Here is a 23,747-nt window from a genome sequence, read left to right as displayed (position 1 = left end):
AACACAGTACAAAATAAATCAATTACAAACAATATCCACATTAACATAGTAACATACTGTGAAAACAGAAAAAAAAAAAGGCATTCCTCACAGCAACGTGCAGTAGCTGCTTACATCCACCAAGAAATATCCGATCTGACCCTCCTGGGGCCCCGCCTTAATTGGTGTTGGCGCAGATCTTGTGTTACTGACACTGTTAAAAGTGTGGGCAGGCAGTAACTAAAAAACAAACTGATTTTAAGGTGACTAATATTGTAAAAACAGTTTGTGTCGATCAATAATCACACTTAATAACTGCTGATGACAGGCGGCTGTGGCTCAGAGGCAGAGCAGGTCGTTTTTATCACCTTGTTGACCAAAAAGTTATAGCTTTGGAAGACACCACAGTCCAATACTGTGTCCCAAATCAGGTTGCCAGTATCGGATTGCAGTGGTTTTTTGATGCGTGGTTACACAGTTCCAGATATTTGCTCAAATTCAGCAGTTTTCTCCACATCACCAAAATAAATTAAACTTTTACAGCAGGAGCAGATTCCCATTTAGCTACTCCCCCCGGTGCCTTGACGTTGCCCAAACTGGACCATGTTTATTTCAGACTGGAAGCAGCAACTTAGGGCAAGGTTTGCTAGACGTTGGCATTCAACGCATTCTGATGGGTCCAGCAGAGTATTCGGGCGAGCGGGGAAACATCACACTGGGCTCAGAGCTTTCATGGTATCGCACTTTCAAGGGCTGTCACACTGTTACTGCCTCCTCTGCAGCTCTTTCATATTATGGTGGCACAGAGCTACTACCACCTCCAGTGCGGGTGAGTGACAAATGTGACATTTTATTTCTGTTAATTCCTGCGCTCACTGATCTCAAAGGAAAATAGTTAATTGAGTCTGCAGTCTCCATAATTAAAAACTATCAACTGCCTTTGACAGCCTCAGCCCTTTCTTTCCTAGAACACAGGGTATTAAAACAGCAACATTTTGTGGAAGGAAGGCAGGAACAATCTGGGGTTATTCTGTATGGTTTTGGACCCTTAGTAAAGTCTTGTGGTAATAATACTTATGTTATTGAATACCACAGCATAGGTATGTTGTGGTGTCCACATACTTCTAGATATACACTGAACAAAATTATAAACGCAACACTTTTGTTTTTGCCCCCATTCATCATGAGCTGAACTCAAAGATCTAAGACTTTCTCTATGTACACAAAAGGCCTATTTCTCTCAAATATTGTTCACAAATCTGTCAAAATCTGTGTTAGTGAGCATTTCACCTTTGCCTTTGCCGAGATAATCCATCCACCTCACAAATGTGGCATATAAAGAGGCTGATCAGACAGCATGGGTATTGCCTTAGGCTAGCCACAATAAAAGGCCACTCGAAAATGTGCAGTTCCATCACACAGCACAATGCCACAGATGTCGCAAGTTTTGAGGGAGCGTGCAATTGTCATGCTGACTGCAGGAATGTCCACCAGAGCTGTTGCCCGTGAATTGAATGTTCATTTCTCTACCATAAGCCGTCTCCAAAGGCATTTCAGAGAATTTGGCTTTTTTTTTTTGTTCATATATATCAGTGACAAAACAGCTTTTTTACTCCTTTTTTATCAACTGTTGATAAGATCCTGACAAGATAGGTCAGGATTCCATCTTAAGTAGACAAAGGAGTACTATGTGTGTGCACTGCTTTACACAAAGTATTAATTTTAGGGTATGCACCTGTCACTGGTGAAGACTATAGTGGCTTAAGTAGTTCCCAGTTGATTTTCTCCACAAAAAGTAAAGTTAAAGTTCTTGACCCCGGTGCTTTACTGTCACCGTCCTCCTGTGTTAACCCTCTGGTGAGGTGTCCCTCACACACACCTCCATCTGAATGCACTTTCCCAACTGGAAATGCATTTGATAACATGCTTAGATGAGATACCCTGAAGAAAAGCTACATCGGTTATTGTTTAACATTCAAGTACTGTCGCCGGCTGTGGTGAGTCAGACACTGACAGCATCACAATGTTTGTATGGTATTTATTTGTTGGCAGTTTAGCCTCATACATTAAACATACTGTATGGTTTGTATCAACAAAACAAGTTTTGTCAAACAAAATCTTTTCACCTACACATATAGAACTGTATATATTTCACACTTAATAAAGCTATCTATGCTGTGTGGATATTACAGACAGTTGTAGAAGACGTGGTTATGGAAATATAAATATAAGATGGTATATAGGTATAGGAAAGATGGATTGGTTTCTGGACAATATGAACCATGCTGCAACTGGCAGCTGTCAGTTAAACCAATATTCTATATATTTATCTGACTTTTTTTTAAATATTTATTTTATAAAAGCCTGTGCAGCTACACTGCCTGTGTGAGCTGTGCTACTTAAGCAAAGAATGATTCACAGGAAAATATGGCAGCATGTAATCCAGCACAATTTTTAACCAGTGTTAACAGCCTCATTATTTACAGTTCACTCTCTTTATATGACATCAGAGTAGCATATTGTAATTATTTTTAAGTGAGTTTGTTTGACTGCACTGTACAGATCCCTCTTCTATTGTATTTCTGACAACAACAAAAAACTGTTTGCCATAGTATTAAATTATTATAAGTATTATTATTGAGACTGAAATCCTATGGAGTAAAAATACTACTACTGTGTATATAATATTTACGGTGTGAAACAATACACTTTTATTTTACAAGGTGAAGCAGGCTTTAAATTCAGAATGTTTATTTAAAATAGTATTTAAGTGCTATTATTTAAAGAACAATTACTGCTCAGTGTATTTTGGGGCTTAATAGTTCTACTCTTTGAACTTGGACTTTTCAAGCTTACACACAAAGTGGTTTCCAGATTAAAATATATACAGAACAAAACTTAAAACCCAGAAACCCATGTGAGTCTCCCCTATAAATATAAAAAAAAACATGAATACATAATCTGCCGAAACTGAGCCCGGATGGAGATGCAAGTGCAGAATCATAGTGCAGGTCTCATGTAGTGCAGACATACAACAATCCTATATAAAGCAGATATAATGCCAATAAAAGACCAAAAATAACAAATTTAAAACAGATAAAAGCTTAAAAAAAAAGATAAACATCTTATTCAAATGATTTGCAGTATAATTGTGTGTGTAATAATTATCTATCACACCACATTCACAGAGCAGCACAGCATGCTCTGACCTTAGGGAACAAACAACAAATAATGAACATGAATAAATGATCATGTGAACAAACATAGATAAACGAGCAAGTATTGAAACACATTCACAAACATTCAGAAATACAGCTATGTCCCTAGGGGTTTACTGAGTTGTCAGATGTCTGTTTACATCAATTTGAGATTTCTGGTATTATTAAGGGTCAAGCCACTGGCTCCGTTCACATCGGGCCCCAGGGTGTCTTTTGTATTTTTATATCTGATCCCAAAAAGACTGCAGATTTTCTTCAGCATCAAGTCGACAATCTCTTCCTCGTCTGAGGGCTAGGTGAGAGGGAAGATGACAAAATCATTTTTAGAGTGATGACAAATATTGGCGAGATGCATCTTGACAACACACACTGCTAAAGACATATCATGTAAGGATTTTTTGATTTTGTATCTATTTCTTTTTCTGGGAGACAGACATCTCAAAATGTCAGTGCAATTTAGTTCTTTCACAGTTATTGGGGGACAAAAGCCCCCTCAGAGACTAACAATGAAACAATTGTGTTTCCGTTCCTATGGTGACATTTTGCAGGTGTACTCTGGCTTTCTAGATTCTAGATTTACAACCCTTTGGTCTTCTTTAGAAAACCATTAAAAGAAACCTGTGATGAAGGCTAAATTGTTAATATTGAGATTTGAGGATGGACACCCATGATCTGGAGCCACTGCTGGCTCTTGTGTAACTGATTCTGCTGATGTGTTGCTGAATGTAGTGAATGAGAGGAATACACTGTCTGTAAAACGTACAGTCCTGGGTTGTGTAATATCCTTCATTGCCACCAGTAAAAAAACATACACCCTCATTAATTAATTAAACCTTATTAATTCATTTAAAATGGCTAATTACAGAGTAAGTTTCAGAATATGTGCTGCTAATCCATCAGTTTAAACACACTGTAAAAACAACAAAAAGTCAAATTTGCAAGAAGTGAATTTGTAATTTAATTATTCAAATGTCTAGTTTTAAACAGTCTATTTTTATTCCACAACGGCATTTTTCCCAGTGACACTTTTTACATCGATTGTCTCTTTTCGTGACAGCAGAGTCATCACCAGTCACTTGTCAGTGAATCACAGACTTCCAACTTCTCAGCAAGCTCAACAACTGCTAACTAGTCACCTAGCTTCTGTCAGCTACCAAAGCGAAAGTCTTTTTGCTTTTTTTCGGGGCAAATTGAAAAAATTAACCAGCTAACACTGGCTCTTCACTCTGACATATCATTGCAAGCTCACAGGCCAACCCAGCTAGTTTAACTCAGCAGCAACAAGTTGATTGATTCAGTGTTAACATTGCTGTCGCTCAATCTAACAGGAGCTGATTGCTGAGTGAAGTGGCAGTGACTGGTGACAACTCATTTGGGATAAAAAGTTACATGACATCATAAAATGAAAGTAAAAACAAAAAAAAGTGTCTTATTTATTTAATTAATACTGAGCACTTTGCAGCTCCGTACAGCATCTCTGCATGGATGTCTTTGCTTCACTGTTCACTTGCCAACCTCTGCATTAGCAGTAGGAGTGCACAAGAACCGCACTGGCAGCTGCAATGTGTAATGTGTTTATCCTTTTCACAAGTTTTGCCCACACATGACAAATGGGAGGGTTACAGTAGCATCCTTTTCCAGACAATCTAATGAGAACAGCTTTTGATTGATTTGGCATGACTACAGAGCTAGCCATGATTTAGTAATCTTTAATTACAAAAAACAACCTCACTGCTGAAGTTGTACAAGAGTATGTGTGAGGTTGTGTTTGCTGTTGAAAAAGAGGGAAGAGACTAATATCCAAGAAGAGATTATCTCAAGGATAGTCTGGCAGTGTCAGCCTTCCGCTGCCTTTGTGTTGGCCATGTCTTCTTCAGTGACTAAACCAAACTAGCACAGGCAGGAGATAAATTGTTCTGTGAAATTGAAGCTGGGGAAAGATGGGCACACAGCAGGGACAACCCAGAACGGGAGAAGTACAGGCCAAGAGAGGAGAGACTTGAAGCGGGTATTGGAGCGAGGGAGGGCGACAGCGTGTAGAGCCAGAATATTTTCTAACTTTGTTAGATGGTTAGACACCAGAGTTGGTATTGTTGGAACAGTGTAATGTCTTTACTAATAAAGACGGTTTAGTCAGTTTTATTTTTTCTGTTGAGTTTGAATGAAATGTGTTTTAGAAACCCTTAACAAGGTTTTAGTCCATTAAAAGAGAGAATCTTGAATTTACAAGGTGTGCGGTTGTATTTTGCTTGCACACAGGCGCATGTTGGACTGACCGTAGCCGGTTGGAAATTTTATATATATCGCCTAACCCTAATGTATTGTTCATCAGTTGATTTATAGTATTGTATAAAGTTTTTTGCTGTGCTCAAAAACATTTTTTGCATCAAAAAGTTAGTGCACACCTTTCAATAAGACCTGAGGTTCTTTCTAGTGGTTTTTGGGTACAGGGTAAATTAAGGGCTCTAGCTTTGTAGAATATAAGTAAATATAATTATAATTCAAATTAACACTGACACTACAATAATCCTCCCGGTAGGGTTCTTGGAAAATTCCAAGCGTATCTGTAAAAAAAGCTGAGTACTACTACCCAAATCACTGTTTAACATAAATATCAAAACTAGAATAATGACTCATGGTAAATATTACCTTGTGATATATTTGCTCCTCGCTGAATGCCACAAGGATCACTGAGACAAGGAGATTGAGCACCACCAATGTCATGAACACAATACAGGAACCAAAGAGTAATCCACCAAGCATGGGAGTGCAGTCCAAGACCTGGCAAACAGAGAGAGACATTAATATCAGTCTGAGCTGACTGACCACATATGAGATTTACCTGTATGCCCTTATTATTATCGAGCATGTTACATAGCAAATCTGTGAGCAGAAGAAAATCTGATGTACCTCATCATAGTTAAAGATGCCTATCTGCAAACTGATGATGGTCACCAGAGCGTCCGATAAGGTTCGATAAGAGGACATCTTCCAGCCATAAATCACGTTGCTCTAGAAAGTTGATCAAGTACATAATTTCAGTGATTTGAATCATAGAGAATGTGTGCTGTAAATTAGAAGATTAAAATTCATTAATATGTTAAGGAGGACCAACAACTGTATGTTGTCTTGCAAAGAAAGCCATAAAACTTTTGGAAAATCTTCAAGTATTTTCATGTTTCATTTTAAATGTCGGTTTCCTTGAGCATACCTTCTCTTGACAGCAGGGAAAAAGTTTTACTCTCTTTGACACTCTACTTAATTAAATTGACTTCAAATTTTTCACTTTCACCTTTTAAAAAGTGCCTTAACTGAGCAACGTACCCCAGGTGATTCAGGAGAACTTTGAAATTAAAATGATATTTTGAGAAAAGGTAAAGGGACAAGATACTCACTGCAATGGAATACGCTATGAACATGATCACTATGATCACAAGGAAACTGGATATGTTGCTCCAGGCCCGCTGCAGTGTAGCAGTGATCATGTTCATCTTGGGGTTCAACCTGAGCAGGTGCCACAGTTTGACGGTGGCAAGCAGGACCAGGAAGGCAATCAGATATTGGAGCGTTGAGTCCGCTATGGCTGTCTCATAGAAACTGGGAAATCTACACACACAATAAAGATGTGGACAATCACAAATAGGAGAAAAAGAGTACTATCAAAAAACACTTTCAAAATGTGCAATGATCACAGGCTCCATTAGACTGTTAAGTAATGCTTTGACTGAAATGCTCAAATTAGCATGCTAACAAGCTCACAATGGACTTGCACTTTTAGAGCTTTTTTGGTCTACCGACCACTCCAAGCACTTTACGACACACACACCCATTCACACACATATTCATATGGCAGAGAACTGCTCTTCTTCTTCTCCAAAGTGATAAGCATTAGTCAGAAAATACTTAACTACGACATAAAGCCCACTGCACATCTACTGCTCTTAAGGTTTTGGCTTGACAGTTGCTTTTTCATGCCCTACATACTAAAGATCAAACGTATGGTTTGTATAACATATGTTAGTCTCACTGGTCTTTGTGGTTTTGGTAGTAGGTCATGTCGCGGTTCCCAAGCAGGGTCCTCTGGATGAAGACAGCCACAGCGCTCCAGCTCAACAGGATGATGGTCAGATCAAGAAGGTTCCACTTGCTCCGGAAGTAAGCCCACTTCTGCTGTTTCATTAGTTTGTACTGCCAGGAAAAGAAAGAAGGACTGTCATGTCACACAAGAGGAACCATTAACATAAGTAAGAAGAAAGCACTTTTGAAAATATGCACAAATATTACTTTCGCCAGGGTTAATCTTTTCGGTGCCGTTTGTGGCTTTGTCAGTCAGCAGGATTATGGAACAACTACGGGCCCTACTGGGTGGAAGGGTGTAGCATGGGCCAAGGTATGTAAGAAATATTGATGATATGATTTTTACAGATTAATTCTGGATTTTCTGACCTTTTTGTAATTAATGTGAATGGTGTGCAGATCTGCATATTATAGAAGACTGGACTAATTGGTCTTAGCAGAGGTGTGTACTCTTAGAGTACCTTTCTAGAGAAAAAACATGGTGGTTCAACATGGCGGACACCGTAGAAGAGGACCCGCTACCTCTGTAGATAAAAATGGTTCATTCTAAGGTTTGAAAATACAACTACTCTTATTTTCAGCTGATTATACATGAATGAAAACATACCTATGAATATTTCATTTCTGACAATCTTCCTAATAAATGTTACACACTGAACCTTTAATCATTTTTATTTTAAAGACTGGGTGCTTTTCCCTTTATTGGTCTTTTAGCACATTTTGTATTATGTAACCTTTATTGATTTGTGGAATTCTTAACAGTGTCAAGTAAAAAGTTAAAATAATAAAACAAATGTAAATAACAATGAAAATGAAAAGGTACCTTTTTCATGCTTTTTACTTCTAAGTCAGTTTACACTTTAAATTGTTGGTTGTAGATGATTAACGTTTACTCAGCGTGCATTTATGCTGTCTATTTTAATATGCGGTATATGAGACTTTGATCTCAATGCTGTTTGATATCCAAACTTCCAGGTGAACTTCAAAGGTCTGCGCAAACATTTTGTAGCACAATAAAAGAGCCTCAAGAGGCTGCAAGGAAGGACACACAATGGGACCTTGCTGCCCAGAAATTACAGTTAATGGTGAACATCCATGACATAAACCAAAATGGCCCTGAATAAAGTGGAAAAATATAATTAAGGTATGAGTCAGTGCTGTGCTTATAAAAACTGTGCTGTATAGAATAAGGAACAGTGATTATGAAAAATCACAAATGAAAGTAATGATTTTACCACAGCAACATCGTCATCAAAACATTACTGTTGGCCTCAGGTCTTTCCTGTAATAATTCAGGAAGCATACAGTCAAAGAGAGTTAGATGACTTATCCACATGCACATTTTGAACTCAATACCTCCATCAGCATTTCAACCTCAAACCAATATCTCTAATGTTAATTGTCCTTCAGACTGACTGCAGGAGCAAACAACACATATGTTCTGGAAAAATTGGTACGTCATTGAAAATCATCTGTAAGAAGCATGCTCAAAGTTGGGGTGACAGGGTTCATGTGGACAGACTAATGAGCACTGCCTGCAAATTATGTGGTCAGTCTAAGTTTGTGAAGCACTCAGTAAATATAGAAACCCCAGCGAGTTCTGACTGGAACCACATTCTGCAGTAGTCATGTTGGCGTTTACCTGCAGGAACATGTAATAGAGGATGAAGAGCATATATATGATCTCAGCAGCCATAACAAAGATGTGAAGGCCTCCAGTTGAAATGTAAAGCCGAACGCTCTGTAGCTCACTGTTGAACTGAAAGGCTCCTAAAAATCAATGGAAACAATTTTATTTAAACACAAGCAGGCTAGCAAGATCTCATTTATATAATGTAGGGTACAGTATATTGATGTGAGATATATATCTGTTATGTATAAATCTTCTTTAACAAAGTTTCACATTTGCATCTTTGGCAAAGCAGTGGTTACATTATGATTCAGAATCAGAATTATTGCCAAGTAAGTTTACACATACGAGGAATTTTCCTTGGTGCATAAGAATCACAATCGAATAGAAAGATCTAAGAGCTGTACAGGAATGTGCAAAGTTGACAAGAATGATATTTACAACATGCAAAATAGAGAACCAAAAGAAGTGCATGACTGTAATGCAAATATACAGGGTGGGTTTAAGAATCAGTGTCAGTGGGGGTTTCAGACTAAACCTTACCTACGGCTGTGGTCTCCAACAAGAGTGTGACGATGCAGAAGAGGTTCACGTTAGCGTTATAAACAGTGAACTCTACAATGATCGCCCTGGTGTACATATCCAGCCATTTGTTGCTGAACAGATACTCAAGGGTGCTGTAGATGAAATACACAATAATATTTGAACTGTAGGCCTTTATGCTCTGTTGAAGTGTTCTACTTGTCTTTAAATAGTATTGAACATTGGCTTTAACAGATTTTTTTTACATCTGTGTCTTTTCAAAGTTCATATATTGCTTGCTTTGATAAATCTGAGGGTGACTAAACCACCTGGCCCACTGAGGATAATGTAAACTAGCAGTCCAGTAAACAGTAATAGAGTAAGAGTAAAAAAAAAGAATATCTTTGGTTCTCATATTGATGCGTTCCATTTCACTAATGTACGTACCTGCTGGCATTTTGTAAATCTGGGCCGAGCTCCGCTACAAAGCCACCTCCCCTGTAGAGCACCGTTTCCCCCCAGACAGGGTGATCCCTGAGCTCAGCCTGTGTCTGGTACTTCCATGGGCTGGAGGTGCTTGTAGAGTCATTATCCCTCACAGAGTGGTTCCAGCCAGGGTCGTAGGAGCCCATGTCCTCCACCTCCCATGAATATGGAGCGTGACAGTCTGGTACAAACTGGAGCATGGACCCGGCAATATGACATGAGTTCTTCTGCACTCTCAATTGACGGAGACGGGCATTACCCACCAGCTTGGAGTTTCCATCTGTGATAAATCCTGGAACATAGCATTTAACAGTTTCTTTGTTTGTCTTATTATTATTATTATTATTATTATTATTATTATTAGGGATGTCCCCTGATCCGGAGTCATTTAATATTGAGCATTTGAGTTTTTCTCTCTAATGTTTGGTGCTTGAACTGTCTGTATTCTGCTTAGTGATTATTCTCGTCGTCTGTATCTTTCGCGTGGATTAAGTTAATTGAGTACTGTTATGGCGACGTTTTTGTTGCACTTGCAGTGGCGTGCTGAGCGTAGCTGTACAGCTCACTACTCCGAGCACAGGCAGCCCCACCTGCAGTGAAACCCCCGCTGCGGGCTGTTGCTCTCTCACACACAGAGCTCAGAGAGTGAGGAGGCGGGCAGAGAGGGTTGACATGGCTGCACTGTGCATAAAAGCTTTGTGAGTAAAAATAGCTGCGTGACAGCTGACATAAAACAATGGATCAGATCATTAAAGCTCAATACAGCCGATACCGATCAGTTCAAATCGGGTCGGGACATTTCTGTATATTATTTATGTCTTTATACATGTCTGGAGGAGATCTTTAATGTTTTGGCACAGATTGTCATTCTGTGCTAAAATTTGAGTTTTTAGTCAATTGACCAGTTATTTTTATTTTTATTTTTTTGCATTACTGTTGGGTTATTTAGCCAAACTAAAATATGGTTATTTTGAACAAGCTCAAGTTTTATCTGAAAACTGTCATTCATTTTTCTTGGTTGTAAAAATTGATGAGCATATTAAGCAGGGCAGACACTTTTTTTTAATTAATCCTGAACACCTCTTAATCAGCCTTTCATCACGGCCAGAACCTGCAACTTCTCTGCTCACATTATTGAATCCATTGACCAACAATTATCTGTGACCAGTTAATAGCTCCTTTTTGCATTAGCCTACCGGAAGGACTTTATAAACCCCAACTGCTAAAAAGACACAAACAATAAGAAATTCAATACTAAAAGCATCCTGCTCCCCAGCCATGGAGTTTATTGTTATTTAACTCCACAGCATGACAGCAAGAAGTCTGCTTTTTGGACAGCACCCAACAGCTTTTCACTTACAACAGACTTTTGGCACCCCCCCGAAAAGCAAACATAAAGCTCCTTTGACATGAGGCATTGTAAATTGTTTTACTTCACAGAGCAAATCACGTTATTGAACTATTACGTGAAAAGAAAGGGGAACAAGGATATTTTGGCACAATGTTTGTATGTCAGTATCAAGAATAAACTAAACATTTCTAGCTGTGTATCATAAGAAAAGCTGTCTCTTGGTACAGTAGGTGCGTATATTAAAAACAGAAGATAATGTAAAAGGCTTGCTTGTGTTTTTTCCCTTTCCTTTTTCTCTAAAATATCAGGTCAAAAGTGCACCATAACACGCACTGTGTGCAGAGAGATTACGTTCCTATCTGAGAGACATTTAGAGAACAGAACAATTTATATTTTATTAACGTAATGGTGCAGACAGAGTTTTACCTGGATAAACTCCAAAAAGGTTACTAAGTAGAGATGTTTTGGCCCAAGTGAACACATCTCCAAGACTCATACTGTCAGAGATGTCGCCACTGAAGCTATTTCGGATGTGCTGTTTCAGGAAAAAAGCATTGGGGTCTCTCTGGCCGTGCGCCACCAAAAGCAACATCCACAAAAACCCCATGTAAGCTGCAACAAATGGACACACGATAGTTAAAATTACATTTAAACATGCGATAACTGCAATGGGGAGTCAGTAAAGTAAAGCTTCAAGTTTTCATGAAACATTTTTTTAAACAATTACTGAAGTTAATTATCATAAATGCATAACTAATGTGGGAACAGTTGGTTTGATTTAAGCCATTTTGATTTAAGAGACATCTGTGGCTATTACCATTACTAATAACATTAACCATAAATTATGGCTCTGTTTTTAGTGGGTGTCAAAGCCACAACAGTGTTACAGCGAGCCAGCATGAAACAAAGGTTTTAAGACTGGACATGTGTGGTTTTTCCTTGTTTGTCATGTTTATTTTGGAATCTTATCGAGCCTCCGACCACAGATTGGTCAAGGATCGGTACATAATTAGAGTTACAATGGGAGTGTGTGGATTCTATGTTTGCTTTAAATTGTAGACAAATTAACATATATTTTTACTTATGACAACAGAACAGTGGTTTCCAACCTTTTTTCCATATGGGACCCCTTTGCTATCATTCAGTGAACTGATGCCTAAGTAACATAGTTTATGGATATTACATTCAAAACTGCATAATGAACCCAAATAGTGAACTCAAGACCTGCAAGAAGTTTTTTTTTTCATTTGAGTCATTTGGATGGATTTTAAGCAGATTATTTCCTGTTTAGGGAACTTTTTATCCACTGCTAATCTTCCCTTCTGAAATACACCCACACAGTTAAACAAAAATCGGTGCTTCTACTTACTCAAAATCTCCCTGAGGAGGGCAAAGGCTTTCTGTTCCAAAATCTTGTTCCTTCTCATCCTCTCTATGTCTGCAGGAGGAGGAGGCTCATAGAGGCTGTTATTCTGTCTGACCGCTTGTTGGCCCTTACAATCACCTGTGAGTGTAGAGTTATTTGTTTGTTTGTTGTAAAAAATGAACATTTCTAGTGATGAGTAACTCCAATGAGACTATGAAAGGGTAGGTTTGGGAGTGCTTTTTACCTAGATTCGTGTCATTTCCAGCAAACGCCACATTTTGAAAATCTTCCTCATCTACTTTCTTTATTACGAGTGCAAAGAAGACTGCAAGACATAGCACCTGTGGAAAAAGACATCAACATAAGTGAATACAGATGTTCTCTCCTAATATAATATTTAGCATGTGTTCATGAGGATGTGTATCTCTGTAGGAAAGTGACATGAGAGAACTGCAATCAAGCTTTCAAAAACACATAAGAATTGATGAGGTTCCCCTTCTGAGGGAAAGGCACCTTCTCACCTTCAGTGGCTGAATGACGAGGATACTCTGAAAAAAGGAGACAATCATGGAAACCAACCAGCTTATGGAGCGTTCTTTCCCAAATTTCAACCCATAAAGCATAGTGAAATATCCCGCTACAACACTGGTTGCGACCACTAGCAGCCAGCCAACTAAAATAAACCACCAGGGTAGTCCTCCATGGCAGCACATCCTTTTCGGCTGACTACCGTCGCAATCAGTGCTGTCTGCCGGGCTTAATCTGCAGGTGAGAGGAATGACAGAATGTAAATTTACTCACAACAGCTCTCTTATGAGGTGCAATTACTGCATTTCACTTAAGTATTATTAATTTAAACCAAAAGGTTCTACATTTAGCTGTAGCTGTTGTTGAACATTTTTGGAAATACTGTAATCACATTTGCTTTCTTGCAGACAGATGAGAAAATGAATACCACTGTCATGTTGTATGAAGCTACAGGAAGCAGCTGGGTGGCTTAGCTTAGCATAAACGCTGAGGAAAATGTGTCTAAAGGTAACAAAATCTTCCTTCCAGCACCTCTAAATTTCACAATTTACACATTTTGTCATTTGTTGTCAGAAGTTGTGGTTTTACAGAGGATTACATGCTGTAACAATGTCTTGGTAAAACAGCTGCCGGATGCAGTGACTTGCCACTAACCAAAAAGTAACCAGAAAGTCACTGCTCCGGCCAACAAATAGTTGCAACACATAATGTTGTATTTAATCTTTAAACAGAGCCAGGATAGTTGTTTCCGCCTGTTTCCAGTATTTATGTTAGGCTAAACTAACCGTCTCCTGGCTCTAGCTTCACATTTAGCATAAAGACATGAGATTGGTATTTTTCTTTTATCTCACTCTTGGTAAGAAGTGAATACGCCTATTTCACAGTCTCAAGTGTCCTTGAAAAGCACAACTAAAAACTGTTTCCAAAGTAGTCACCATTAGTAACTGAATTATCCTGTTGTGATAAATAAATATGATAGAAGACAAAAGAAAAAAAACACACACACATAAATGGAGACTAAGTCTTTAAACATAAAGCAGATTAATTATCCACTTTAAAGACAATCAAGTGACTTTCAAGTCTCTCCGGAAAGTAAAAATAAATATACACAGTTTATAGATAACGGGCTAACACATGCAAATCCACTAGTGTGGTCTTACTTCTTCTGGGTAAGTTCATTTAGGTTGACACTGCTGAATTTGAAGAGTTGATCTTCAAGAATGCCCTTCATGCCATGGACTTGCTGCACAGCCTGGCTGTAGCTGTGTGGGTTGGGGAAGCCGGAGGGTCCAAGCAGACTCAGCTCTCTGTCAATGTGACACAGCTGCCGGTATAGATACTGTGTTTTGTTGTTCTTCTTTTGAATCCCCTCCACTGTTGACCCAGGATGCACACTGGCACTGCCCTCTGAAAATGTATATAATGTCTGAGTTGGTTGCAGTTCTTAAAGGGACAGTTTACCATCAAACATACATACATGAACATCAATGGTATCTTTATCGGCTGCACTGAGACAGATAACGTTCAGCTACAGTTGATGGGAGTAGTTTGATACAGGTACAGGAAATAGTTCCTACATGAAACTGCTCACAATAAGGTCCTTCGACATTTTTGAGTAACCAAATCATAATTTCTGGAAAGAGGCATTACTAAATTAATATTTTTGCTGCTTTGAGCACCAAAAGCAGAGTGCCATCTGGTTCCACTGACTCCACAACTAAAAAAAAAACTGTATGTATGCGCGTTGTATGTATAAAGGTATATTTAGACAGAAAGTCTTGTGTCATTTTTGCAGCCAAATGTACCAGCTGTATGTTCGCTGTATGCTAGCTAGTAACAGATGCACTGCACCCACTGTGTCTGTGGGAGGGTGCCTGTGTGTTTGTGTTCAGTTCAGCCTCTGACTGATCACCAGAAACTTTGACTCTTTCTGTTATTTCCCTGCAGCATCTCTCCTTCTTCCTCTCATCTAATCTCACAACTATATGTGTGTATTTTTACATTTATGTATGTATGTTTAAAAATAAAGGAAAATGATTTGTTTGCTACAGGCAAAATATTCTTGAGTAGTATATAACCTCCTCCAGACAAAGGTAAGTGAACTGAATGGTATTGAATTCACCATTTACATTCATAGCTTAGAACGTGGACAGAAATATATAGTATCAAGCTCCTTAAAAGGACTATTGAAAGAAATGTGTGAAGGCCGAGTAGAACAACTAGGAAAGGTTACAGGGCTTCAGCCCTTTACGCCCCCTCACCCCATACTGAATGAGCACTGTATATAATAAAGACAGAATTGTATAAAATGTCAAAGTATTCACTATCCACAGCAGGTTACACACCTGATAGCTGAGGCTGAATGAGGTTGTGAAAGCTCTGAGTTTTAACCTGGCCGCTGTCACCGGTTTTGTTGTTCTGTTTGATGAAGTCGTCCACCACAGAAAGGACGGCATTGATATCAACTTGTTGTCCCGGCCCAAATTCGGACTCTGTGCATGGTATGTTGCTTTTCACGGTCTTAGACAATGAATGGGTAATTCTTGTGATATCCTGTGAGAGAAAATACTTATATAGAATTACATAGAATATATGACATTAAGATTAATTATTGCCATACCAATCACTATTTTGAAAATGTACAAAAATTCACATGTGAATGAAAATGTGATGGGATGTATGAGGGTTGTTTGTGCTTTTGTCTTGTTTTGTTATTTGCACTTTTCTTATCTATTTAAGTTTTAAAACCTTCATTGTTCTCCACAAATGAATGTTTGCACAGACAGTCTATAATAACTATTTTGTTATTTGCCTTTAAAAACTGTCCTAAGTATTGACGGTGGGACGCAATGAAATCGCTTTAATTATTTATGGAGCACTTCCAAATGCTTCATAAACTCATTTACATTCGAGTACATAAGGCGCCTTTAATAATAAAAAGTATCGATATCAACGTCTGAGTTTCTGGTCCTATATTACTTGGTATCGGATCGAAACTGTATTTTGTGATATCGCACGTTAGAGGCATGACCCCTTACAGTGCAAGCTTTATTGAGAGAAAAGCAAGACAGTTTTTTGTGAAGATGAAGCAGTATCATGGCTGTCTTGATGACCTCTTGTGGTATATTCTTGAAATAACACAAAAAAACAGAACCTAGTGATGATTCATACTTGTCTGTTGAGAGTGACCGTAGGAAGATGATTAGGGCTGGGTATCGGTACCGAAACAACCCGGTACCAAGTAGTATTGAAACTGTGCCTGTCAAACAATACCTGCAATCGGTTCTTTTGTACCCACTATCCAGATCAAGAAAAAAATGACTGTTTCTATGGTTTTGCTTTGTATGGCCGTAAAGCGGGCGTGCTTAGTCTGTGGCGGAGCTGGCTGGTCAGCATTCCGAGATGTCGGCAGCAAAACGTTCAAAAGTATGGTTGTACTACACGCCTGTGGCGCCGGGTACAAATAGATGCATCAAATGCGGCAAGATTACTGCGGGGAAAATGGGGAATACTAGCAACATGATGTAGCACCTCATCACGCACGTAACAAACTTCAGGGTGGACAACTGCACTCTTTTTAAGAAGCCGGCGTCTACAACACCAGCGTCGTTGTCATCTCAACAGGACACGGAGTATGGCTAATTTTAATATATGCACCTTTATGTAATCTGGTAGAAAAACATATTAAAATTTAAAACAATAACAAACAAAATCTGCTTGGTGTCCCTGTGTATGCATAGTGTCCTCCTTTTTGATGTGAAGGAAATGGCCACCCTAAGAGGAGCAACCATTGATAACTTCAGCTTCCAGACTGACAAACAGGTCCTGGCCAACCAACCAGACGTAGTGGTGGTAGACGAGGAGCAGAAGAAGGCGGTGGTGATAGATGTGGCCATACCAGCAGGCGCCAACATCAGAAAGAAGGAACACGAAAAGGTTGAAAAGTACCAAGGGTTGAAAGAACAGCCGGACAGATGTGGAAGGTCAAGGCGAACGTGATCCCCGTGGTAGTAGGAGCCCTCGGGGGCAGTGACCCCCAAACTGGGGGAGTGGCTCCAACAGATCCCAGGAACAACATCAGAAGCCTCAGTCCAGAAGAGCGCAGACCTAGGAACAGCTAAGATACTGCGCAGAACCCTCAAACTCCCAGGCCTCTGGTAGAGGACCCGAGCTTGAGGATGACACAGATACCACCCCAAGAGGGTGAGAGGGACGTTTTTTTTTATATAATTCTTCGTTGTACATGTTTGTACAGTTATTAAATAAATATTTGAGCACTTTCAAAATGTATTAGTGTAAAAATCTTTTGAATGGGGAGGAGTGGTGACATTTATGCAACCGATTGCTTTTTTTTTTTTTTTAAGTTGAAAAAAAGAATCGAATGAAGTACTCAACTGGTATCGGTATCGTGTCAAGGGTACTGGTATCGGTATTGGTATAGAACATTTTTAAACGATACCCAGCCCTAGAGATGATTGACAAATTATGATTCTGTTCTGGTTGTCCTCACTGATTGTGAGTGGAAAAGGGAACTTGAACCTGAACCTGAACTTGTATGTGGCTGAGACTGGCATACAAACTAAAGAACACATACTTGTGTGCACACAGGATATCTGTGTAAAATATGGACATGATGAATTGAACTCACACTTTGTGGAATCTAGCTCGTTATGCACTTGTCTTGTGCTACTGACTGATGGGATTGTATGTTGTTAATTTCTTTTATTTTTAATTATTGGGTTTACTGTATAAATGATCTTTTTTGTATATTGTTTGGACCCAAATGTTCTATCTTTCTGACTAAATAAAATAACTAACTACCCTAATTTAGTTATTTGTAGTTTAAATAGCAGTTGAAAAATATGAAGCACCTACCTTGATGACAGTTTCTAAAGTGACATTAACATTCACGTTGGTGGTGGCGGTCTCTGAGAATGAAGTCTGTTCAAGAGTGTCTGTTTTTTTTGTTTTGCGCTTGCAACAAGAAGTCTCCCGGGGACGGGTGTTTCTGAAGATACTAACAATGAGGATATTCACCGGAAACATTATGAGGGAGCTCTGAACTCCAACCATGAACTGTTGCCAGGTAAACTCAAAGTGACCTGGAAACAGAGAGATCGAGAGAGAGGTAAAATACATTTTTCAGGCTTTGCACTCTATTATTCATTTGTGGATGACAAAAAACATTTAAAAATCTAGTTTTGTCTTAAGAGCAAACAACCAGCAACTTTACAAGGTCATAAACAGAATTTGAAAAATTGAAAGCACACAAAATATATATTACAGATAAAATATTTTTTTTTCGCAGAGTAAATGGAACTCTAATGAAAATACACTGTACCCAGGTCCATGGTCTGCTCAGAGGGATCTGTTGGAATGCCATAAAACATGATGCTGGTCAGCATGGTACAAAGCAGCAGGGAGAAGCAGCAGGAAACTCTCTGAACGCAAGTGAACGTGCTGCTGGGTGGCCGACTGATCACAGAGTACCAGAGGTGTCCGTCACGGAAATCTTTTGTTGTCTTCATGAAGAACAAATTGCTGGAAAAAAGAATGAGGGGTAATGAAATAAAAGCAATTAGTGATGGATTAGCATCGCAATTGTAATATTGTTTTAGTTATTTTATCGCTGCTAAACCTCGGCATAGCTCTGCGGCTAATACGCAAGTCATAAAAACCTATAAATAATAATAATAAAGGTTGTTTGTTTAAAATATAAATATATTATTATTAATAATACCTAACCTGTCTATGTGTCGATAGATTTTGCTATCCTCATAGCATGGAAATGGGAGTTCAATTAAAAGCTAAATCCTGCCTTACATCCTTGTCATATTTCAAAAACCAATAATTCAAAAACCAAGCTTGCAGTAAACAAAATAAAATCCAAACTAGCTATTGCATTTCATTTGCATTTGATCTGTGCTCTCATCATTCAAATTCAAATAAAAACTCCCAGTTTCAGTTTGACATTCAGCCTGTAGACTTCAACAGTGTGCTTGTGGGTATAATTTAGCTGTCCAATAAGTCAATGCTTTTACCTTACCTGAACCTCTTCAAATCCGTTTCTGTCGAAACAGGAAAAACTTTATCAAGGGAACAATCTCCCACATCGATGGCCAGCCAGGAGTTGCAGAGAAAATGCCATTTGTGCTCCGTCTGTAAATCCTGCACCATGACATTGCCTACATACCTGGGAAAAAAAGGTGGAAAATTTCAGGTCTGTAATAACATTTCAATTACAAATGACCTGTATTCATGTGACAGTGTGTCTTAAAGTTGAAAAATTACATCATAGCTGACTTGGTGGCTGAGAAATTACACTAAAATAATAGACAGGGTAAATTATTGTGTTACACTGTAGGGGTGCTAAAATGACAACTGAATTGTATTTGATGCATTCGACTGCATTCTCCTGAAAAGAAATCTGTAATGTCTGGATAATTTTGAGCCAAGACATACATTCCATGTTCATGGTGTTGTAGGTCATAATAACTACATTCGAAGAATGACTAATATTATATTATAATAGTTTACAATGAGGTAGAAAATACTCTGAGGATGTTTTTTGACATTTCTGTGTTTGCCTACCAGGCTGGATGGCTCCCTGAGTTGTTGTGCCACAGTCTGATGCCTTGCAGGTCTCCCAGGGAGAAGGGTGCTGTTAGCAGGAACATATCCACTGCACCTCTCTCAAACAAACATTTCTTTGGATCTGTCAGGTGGTGTGGTTCGCTGTTTCCCTCTGCACCCAGCAACGTTATTGTCACCTACAACAGTTTAGTACTGTATGTTAAAACTGAAAAGACCTCAGCAAGACCTTCACTTTGACTAATAAACTTGACAACCTTAACAAGTATGGTGACACATCATTTTAAATATGTTAGAAGACGATGGGATGTTTATCATTTCTTGCTCCTGGGGTAAATAACCCTCACTTGACTCCTTCCTCCTGCTTAGATACTGGATTTAAGAAAAGGCAGGAGGTAGGGATAATTAATATAAAGGATCTGTTTAATGGGATGGCAATGAAATTCTCTCAGTAGAGGACAGAAAGGAAGGTGGAGATTTTCTTCATGGAAAAATGATTGGTCAAAGCTGCCACTGTATCTTAAAAGACATTAAGTTACTTGTACATGGAAACTGTAAAAGGGCAGAAGATGGATACTAACATCAACAGATGTTCCTGGAAGTTAGTTTTTGGGACCACAATAAGTAAAGATAATTGGGAAACAATTTTATTGAATATTAAAAAAGATAAATTGCACAGGTATGTCTCATGAAATACAATTTAAAATCATCCATAAACTGTATGTTACCTGAGTTACTAGAACCAAGGATGATCCTGATTGTTTCCAAATCTTTCCAAAATGTAATATTGGCTAAGCTAAATATTTCCATGTTTTCTGGGAATGCTCAAATATTGTGGAATTCTGGATTAATGTTTAATGCAAGCCAACATTAAACCCAGGCATCTGTATTTTAGGTTTGGATGATCCAGCTGTTAAGTATAAATATATATTGAAAATGTGCCGGTGTGCTGCAAGGTTATGTATTCTCCAAAGGTGGATTGGTGATAAACCTCCGGATGACTTTGGTTTGAAACACTCCTGAATTTAAATCCACTTGAGAGGTTATCATATATAACTAAAAACAGATTTTGCATACCTGGCAGCCAGTCTAAATTAATATAGCAGATTAATTAACAATTCAGAATTATATGAATGTATCAATACTGAATTGAGAGTATTTATAATGTATGTGTGTGTGTATGTATATTTAAAATGTATCTGTTACTAGTAATGAGATATCTATTAAAGCGCTGCTTCCCGTGAGTGAAAAAGTGAGGGTCTGTGACTTGACGATGTGGGCTCGTGTGAATATTATGCATACTTGATGTTTTATAACTAGGTTAGGGAACAAAGACCACTCCCTGCAATCATCTCATTTCCGCTCAAACTTACTTAAGCACACCTTATCCGTTCACTCCCTCCTTGACTCATTTCCCACATCCCTCCCACCCAAACTCTTTATTTTTCTCTCCCTCTCGTATCTCTACAAGAGATACAAAGAGACAGTTCCCCCACTCAGTGTCTCGCAACCCAATCAGTTCCCTCTTACATCGTGCCGAACCCCTCCATCCATTCATCGATCCACCAACCGACCTTCATTCCTCCGACCTTCCTTCCTCCGACCTTCATTCCTCATCCCTCGAACCTACTTCCATCCCTCATCCCTCAGTATACCACATTGGTTCACATTTGTTCATTATGTGCAATAAACTTTTCTTATTTCCTACATTCGATGGCGTGGTCATTGTTAGTGAATTGATGTATTTTCTATTTTTGTGTTTGTTAGGTGTAATTTGTCTAAGAAGAGAAGAAGATTAAAATTAAAAAAATGGCAGAATGGTTGAGAAATAAATAAGAATATTTCTGTCATTAAGTCATGAAATGGGATCAGCAAAGTTCAAGAGACTGTGTGTGATGTACAGACAAAAAAACCCAACTATATCTCCTCTTCAATGTGGCCCGTCAGCGTAATACCAAAATGATGCATCAGTACACATTGTTCCACAGCATTTTCTCTAAAATTGAATCGATGACATTCAAGATATTCCCTCAGAGAGATTGGTGAATGGAGAGATGTAAAAGCCAACAGCAAACAAAAGCCAAATAGGGAGTTGAAAAGCTCGGATGAACTGAAAAAGAAAAATGCTTGTCAAAATGTTCACAAAAGCAGCTCAAGTCAACTGTAAAACAAGCCTCTGGATTTAATAAAATATAAATGTATCAATTATCAATCAAAGCTGTAATTATTGATTTGTTTGCCACATAGCATCAGAACAACGTGAAAAAGCAACACTTACACATTATTACCTAAACTGTTATGAGTAATGTCTTAGAGTCCTTTTTTGAACATCCAATGATCCAATAATCACCAATAATCACTTTGCTTTTAGCTCTTCTTGCTCTTTATCAACTCCTGAGGGAAATATCTTTAAAGCTATCAAAGCCTCCACTATGTTCACCAACATAGTGGCACATAAATAAAGAAACTAAGAGCAATGAAGCAACTGATGAGTAGCCATTTTCCAGGTTTCTGCCTGAATCACGTTAGATAACCTGTCATCAGCAATGGTGGTTTCACAACAAACTCCCAGGATCCAACACTACTTCACAATGTCATCAAACTACGTCTTTTGTTATTGTTTTGATGTGAGAGAACCCTAGTGACAAAAATAACATATTGTGCGTTCACGGGAGGGCAATAACAGCAGAATACCTGTTGTTGTGCAGATTCTTTGGTGGCTCCCTCAAAGAGCAGAGGCTATTTTCTATGAGTGTCTCTAACTAAACCGATAACACATTCACCTGAGAGGAAGTGGAGGCTCCTCTCCGATACCCAGTGCTGACACTCAACAGGTAGCGATAGTCATCCATGGGATCATTGTCCTCCAGCACAGTCACCTTAACCTGCCAACCACAAACATTAAGCATCTTTCTTTTAAGATTCTTTTTGTAAACTGCAAAACCGACTACATTTTGTGCAATGTTACATCTGAGTTATACTCCGGTGCTTGAGATACAACGTACTTTGGCCACATCTTGAATGTCTTTTCGTCGTGCCCACAAAACCACCAAGAGATAGGCCACAAAGAGTGCGCCCACAAAGCAGACAACCACGGGATTCTCAGCAAAAGTCCCAAACAGCTCTGCTGTGCGTGATGGGTCAACAAGGTTGGGAGTGACAAAGAAAGAGCTCCCAAAGAAGGTGAGGTGGTTGCAGAGGCATTGGGTGACTAGATGTGTGGTCTGAACACCAACCTTGGAAGAGAACAACATTTACTGTCATTAAAGTTTGGGGAACATGTTACACATCAAAAGCAGATTTAATGAATTACTTTACTTACCCTGCATCCATATTCGCTCCAATCCAATTTGGATTCATCCCAAAATGTACATGCGGTAGTGATGGAGGTAACTGATAAAGTGGCATCAATGGATTTTATACCCGGGCCAACTATGGGCCTCACCACAAGATAATGCAGTCCCGTGTTTCCCTTCAAATCCTTGGGTTCTAGTAGCCAAGTGTATCTCTCCTCTGTATAAGACACACACACATACAAGTACTCAAGTAATGTATCAAAAGTAAAATTTAAAAGGTATTAGAGTTAAAAACATATCGTGTCCCCCACTAAGAAAAGAGATGTATACCTTGTGTTGTTCCCTGGTGAGGCATCTCTGTCATTGCTACATAATTTGTGTCATTGGGGTAGTCCAAATAACCAAGGAACAGTTTGAAGGGTAAAGGATCCTTTGAAGGCACCATCTTTAAAAGGTATATTGACATAGTTGCAACAAAATGTGCATTCAGAGAAGCAAAGGCAACGATCATTATTTAAACACAGTTTTCTGATTTATTTTAGCCTTGTGATATTAAGATTAAAGGGAAAAAAGGATAATTAGCAAACATGTAATTAGTAACAGTTGAAGAATTTATGATGTTGTCAATTGAAGTGGCTCTACTTATAGTATCTTTCTAATAATGCAGTCACTTTGACTGTTCATAGCGTAAAAGTAGACCAAA

The 23,747-nt window shown here is 38.7% G+C and overlaps 1 protein-coding gene across 1 annotated transcript in view; it reads right to left on the bottom strand.

Moving 5' to 3' along the window:
* Nucleotides 1-2,029: 2,029 nt before the first annotated feature.
* The window catches only part of LOC127366115 (polycystic kidney disease protein 1-like 2), a 39,483-nt gene continuing 17,765 nt past the window's right edge, over nucleotides 2,030-23,747 (bottom strand). Inside the window, exons 23-44 of the mRNA XM_051404866.1 lie at nucleotides 23,375-23,489; nucleotides 23,071-23,261; nucleotides 22,754-22,984; nucleotides 22,532-22,633; nucleotides 19,749-19,927; nucleotides 19,204-19,350; nucleotides 18,499-18,698; nucleotides 18,033-18,259; nucleotides 15,503-15,710; nucleotides 14,318-14,564; nucleotides 13,151-13,391; nucleotides 12,874-12,970; nucleotides 12,633-12,767; nucleotides 11,690-11,875; nucleotides 9,874-10,204; nucleotides 9,448-9,581; nucleotides 8,917-9,044; nucleotides 7,225-7,385; nucleotides 6,593-6,803; nucleotides 6,108-6,209; nucleotides 5,847-5,978; nucleotides 2,030-3,489 (exon numbers count right to left, since the gene is read on the bottom strand). Coding sequence (XP_051260826.1) covers nucleotides 3,334-3,489; nucleotides 5,847-5,978; nucleotides 6,108-6,209; nucleotides 6,593-6,803; nucleotides 7,225-7,385; nucleotides 8,917-9,044; nucleotides 9,448-9,581; nucleotides 9,874-10,204; nucleotides 11,690-11,875; nucleotides 12,633-12,767; nucleotides 12,874-12,970; nucleotides 13,151-13,391; nucleotides 14,318-14,564; nucleotides 15,503-15,710; nucleotides 18,033-18,259; nucleotides 18,499-18,698; nucleotides 19,204-19,350; nucleotides 19,749-19,927; nucleotides 22,532-22,633; nucleotides 22,754-22,984; nucleotides 23,071-23,261; nucleotides 23,375-23,489 — 3,861 coding nt within the window. The 3' untranslated portion in view covers nucleotides 2,030-3,333. The remainder of the gene's footprint in view (nucleotides 3,490-5,846; nucleotides 5,979-6,107; nucleotides 6,210-6,592; nucleotides 6,804-7,224; nucleotides 7,386-8,916; nucleotides 9,045-9,447; nucleotides 9,582-9,873; nucleotides 10,205-11,689; nucleotides 11,876-12,632; nucleotides 12,768-12,873; nucleotides 12,971-13,150; nucleotides 13,392-14,317; nucleotides 14,565-15,502; nucleotides 15,711-18,032; nucleotides 18,260-18,498; nucleotides 18,699-19,203; nucleotides 19,351-19,748; nucleotides 19,928-22,531; nucleotides 22,634-22,753; nucleotides 22,985-23,070; nucleotides 23,262-23,374; nucleotides 23,490-23,747) is intronic.

This window comes from Dicentrarchus labrax, unplaced genomic scaffold (assembly GCF_905237075.1).
Source record: "Dicentrarchus labrax unplaced genomic scaffold, dlabrax2021, whole genome shotgun sequence".
Classification (NCBI taxonomy): domain Eukaryota; kingdom Metazoa; phylum Chordata; class Actinopteri; family Moronidae; genus Dicentrarchus; species Dicentrarchus labrax.
Note: the sequence above shows the minus strand (reverse complement) of the source record. Positions and strands in the feature narration are given on the sequence as shown.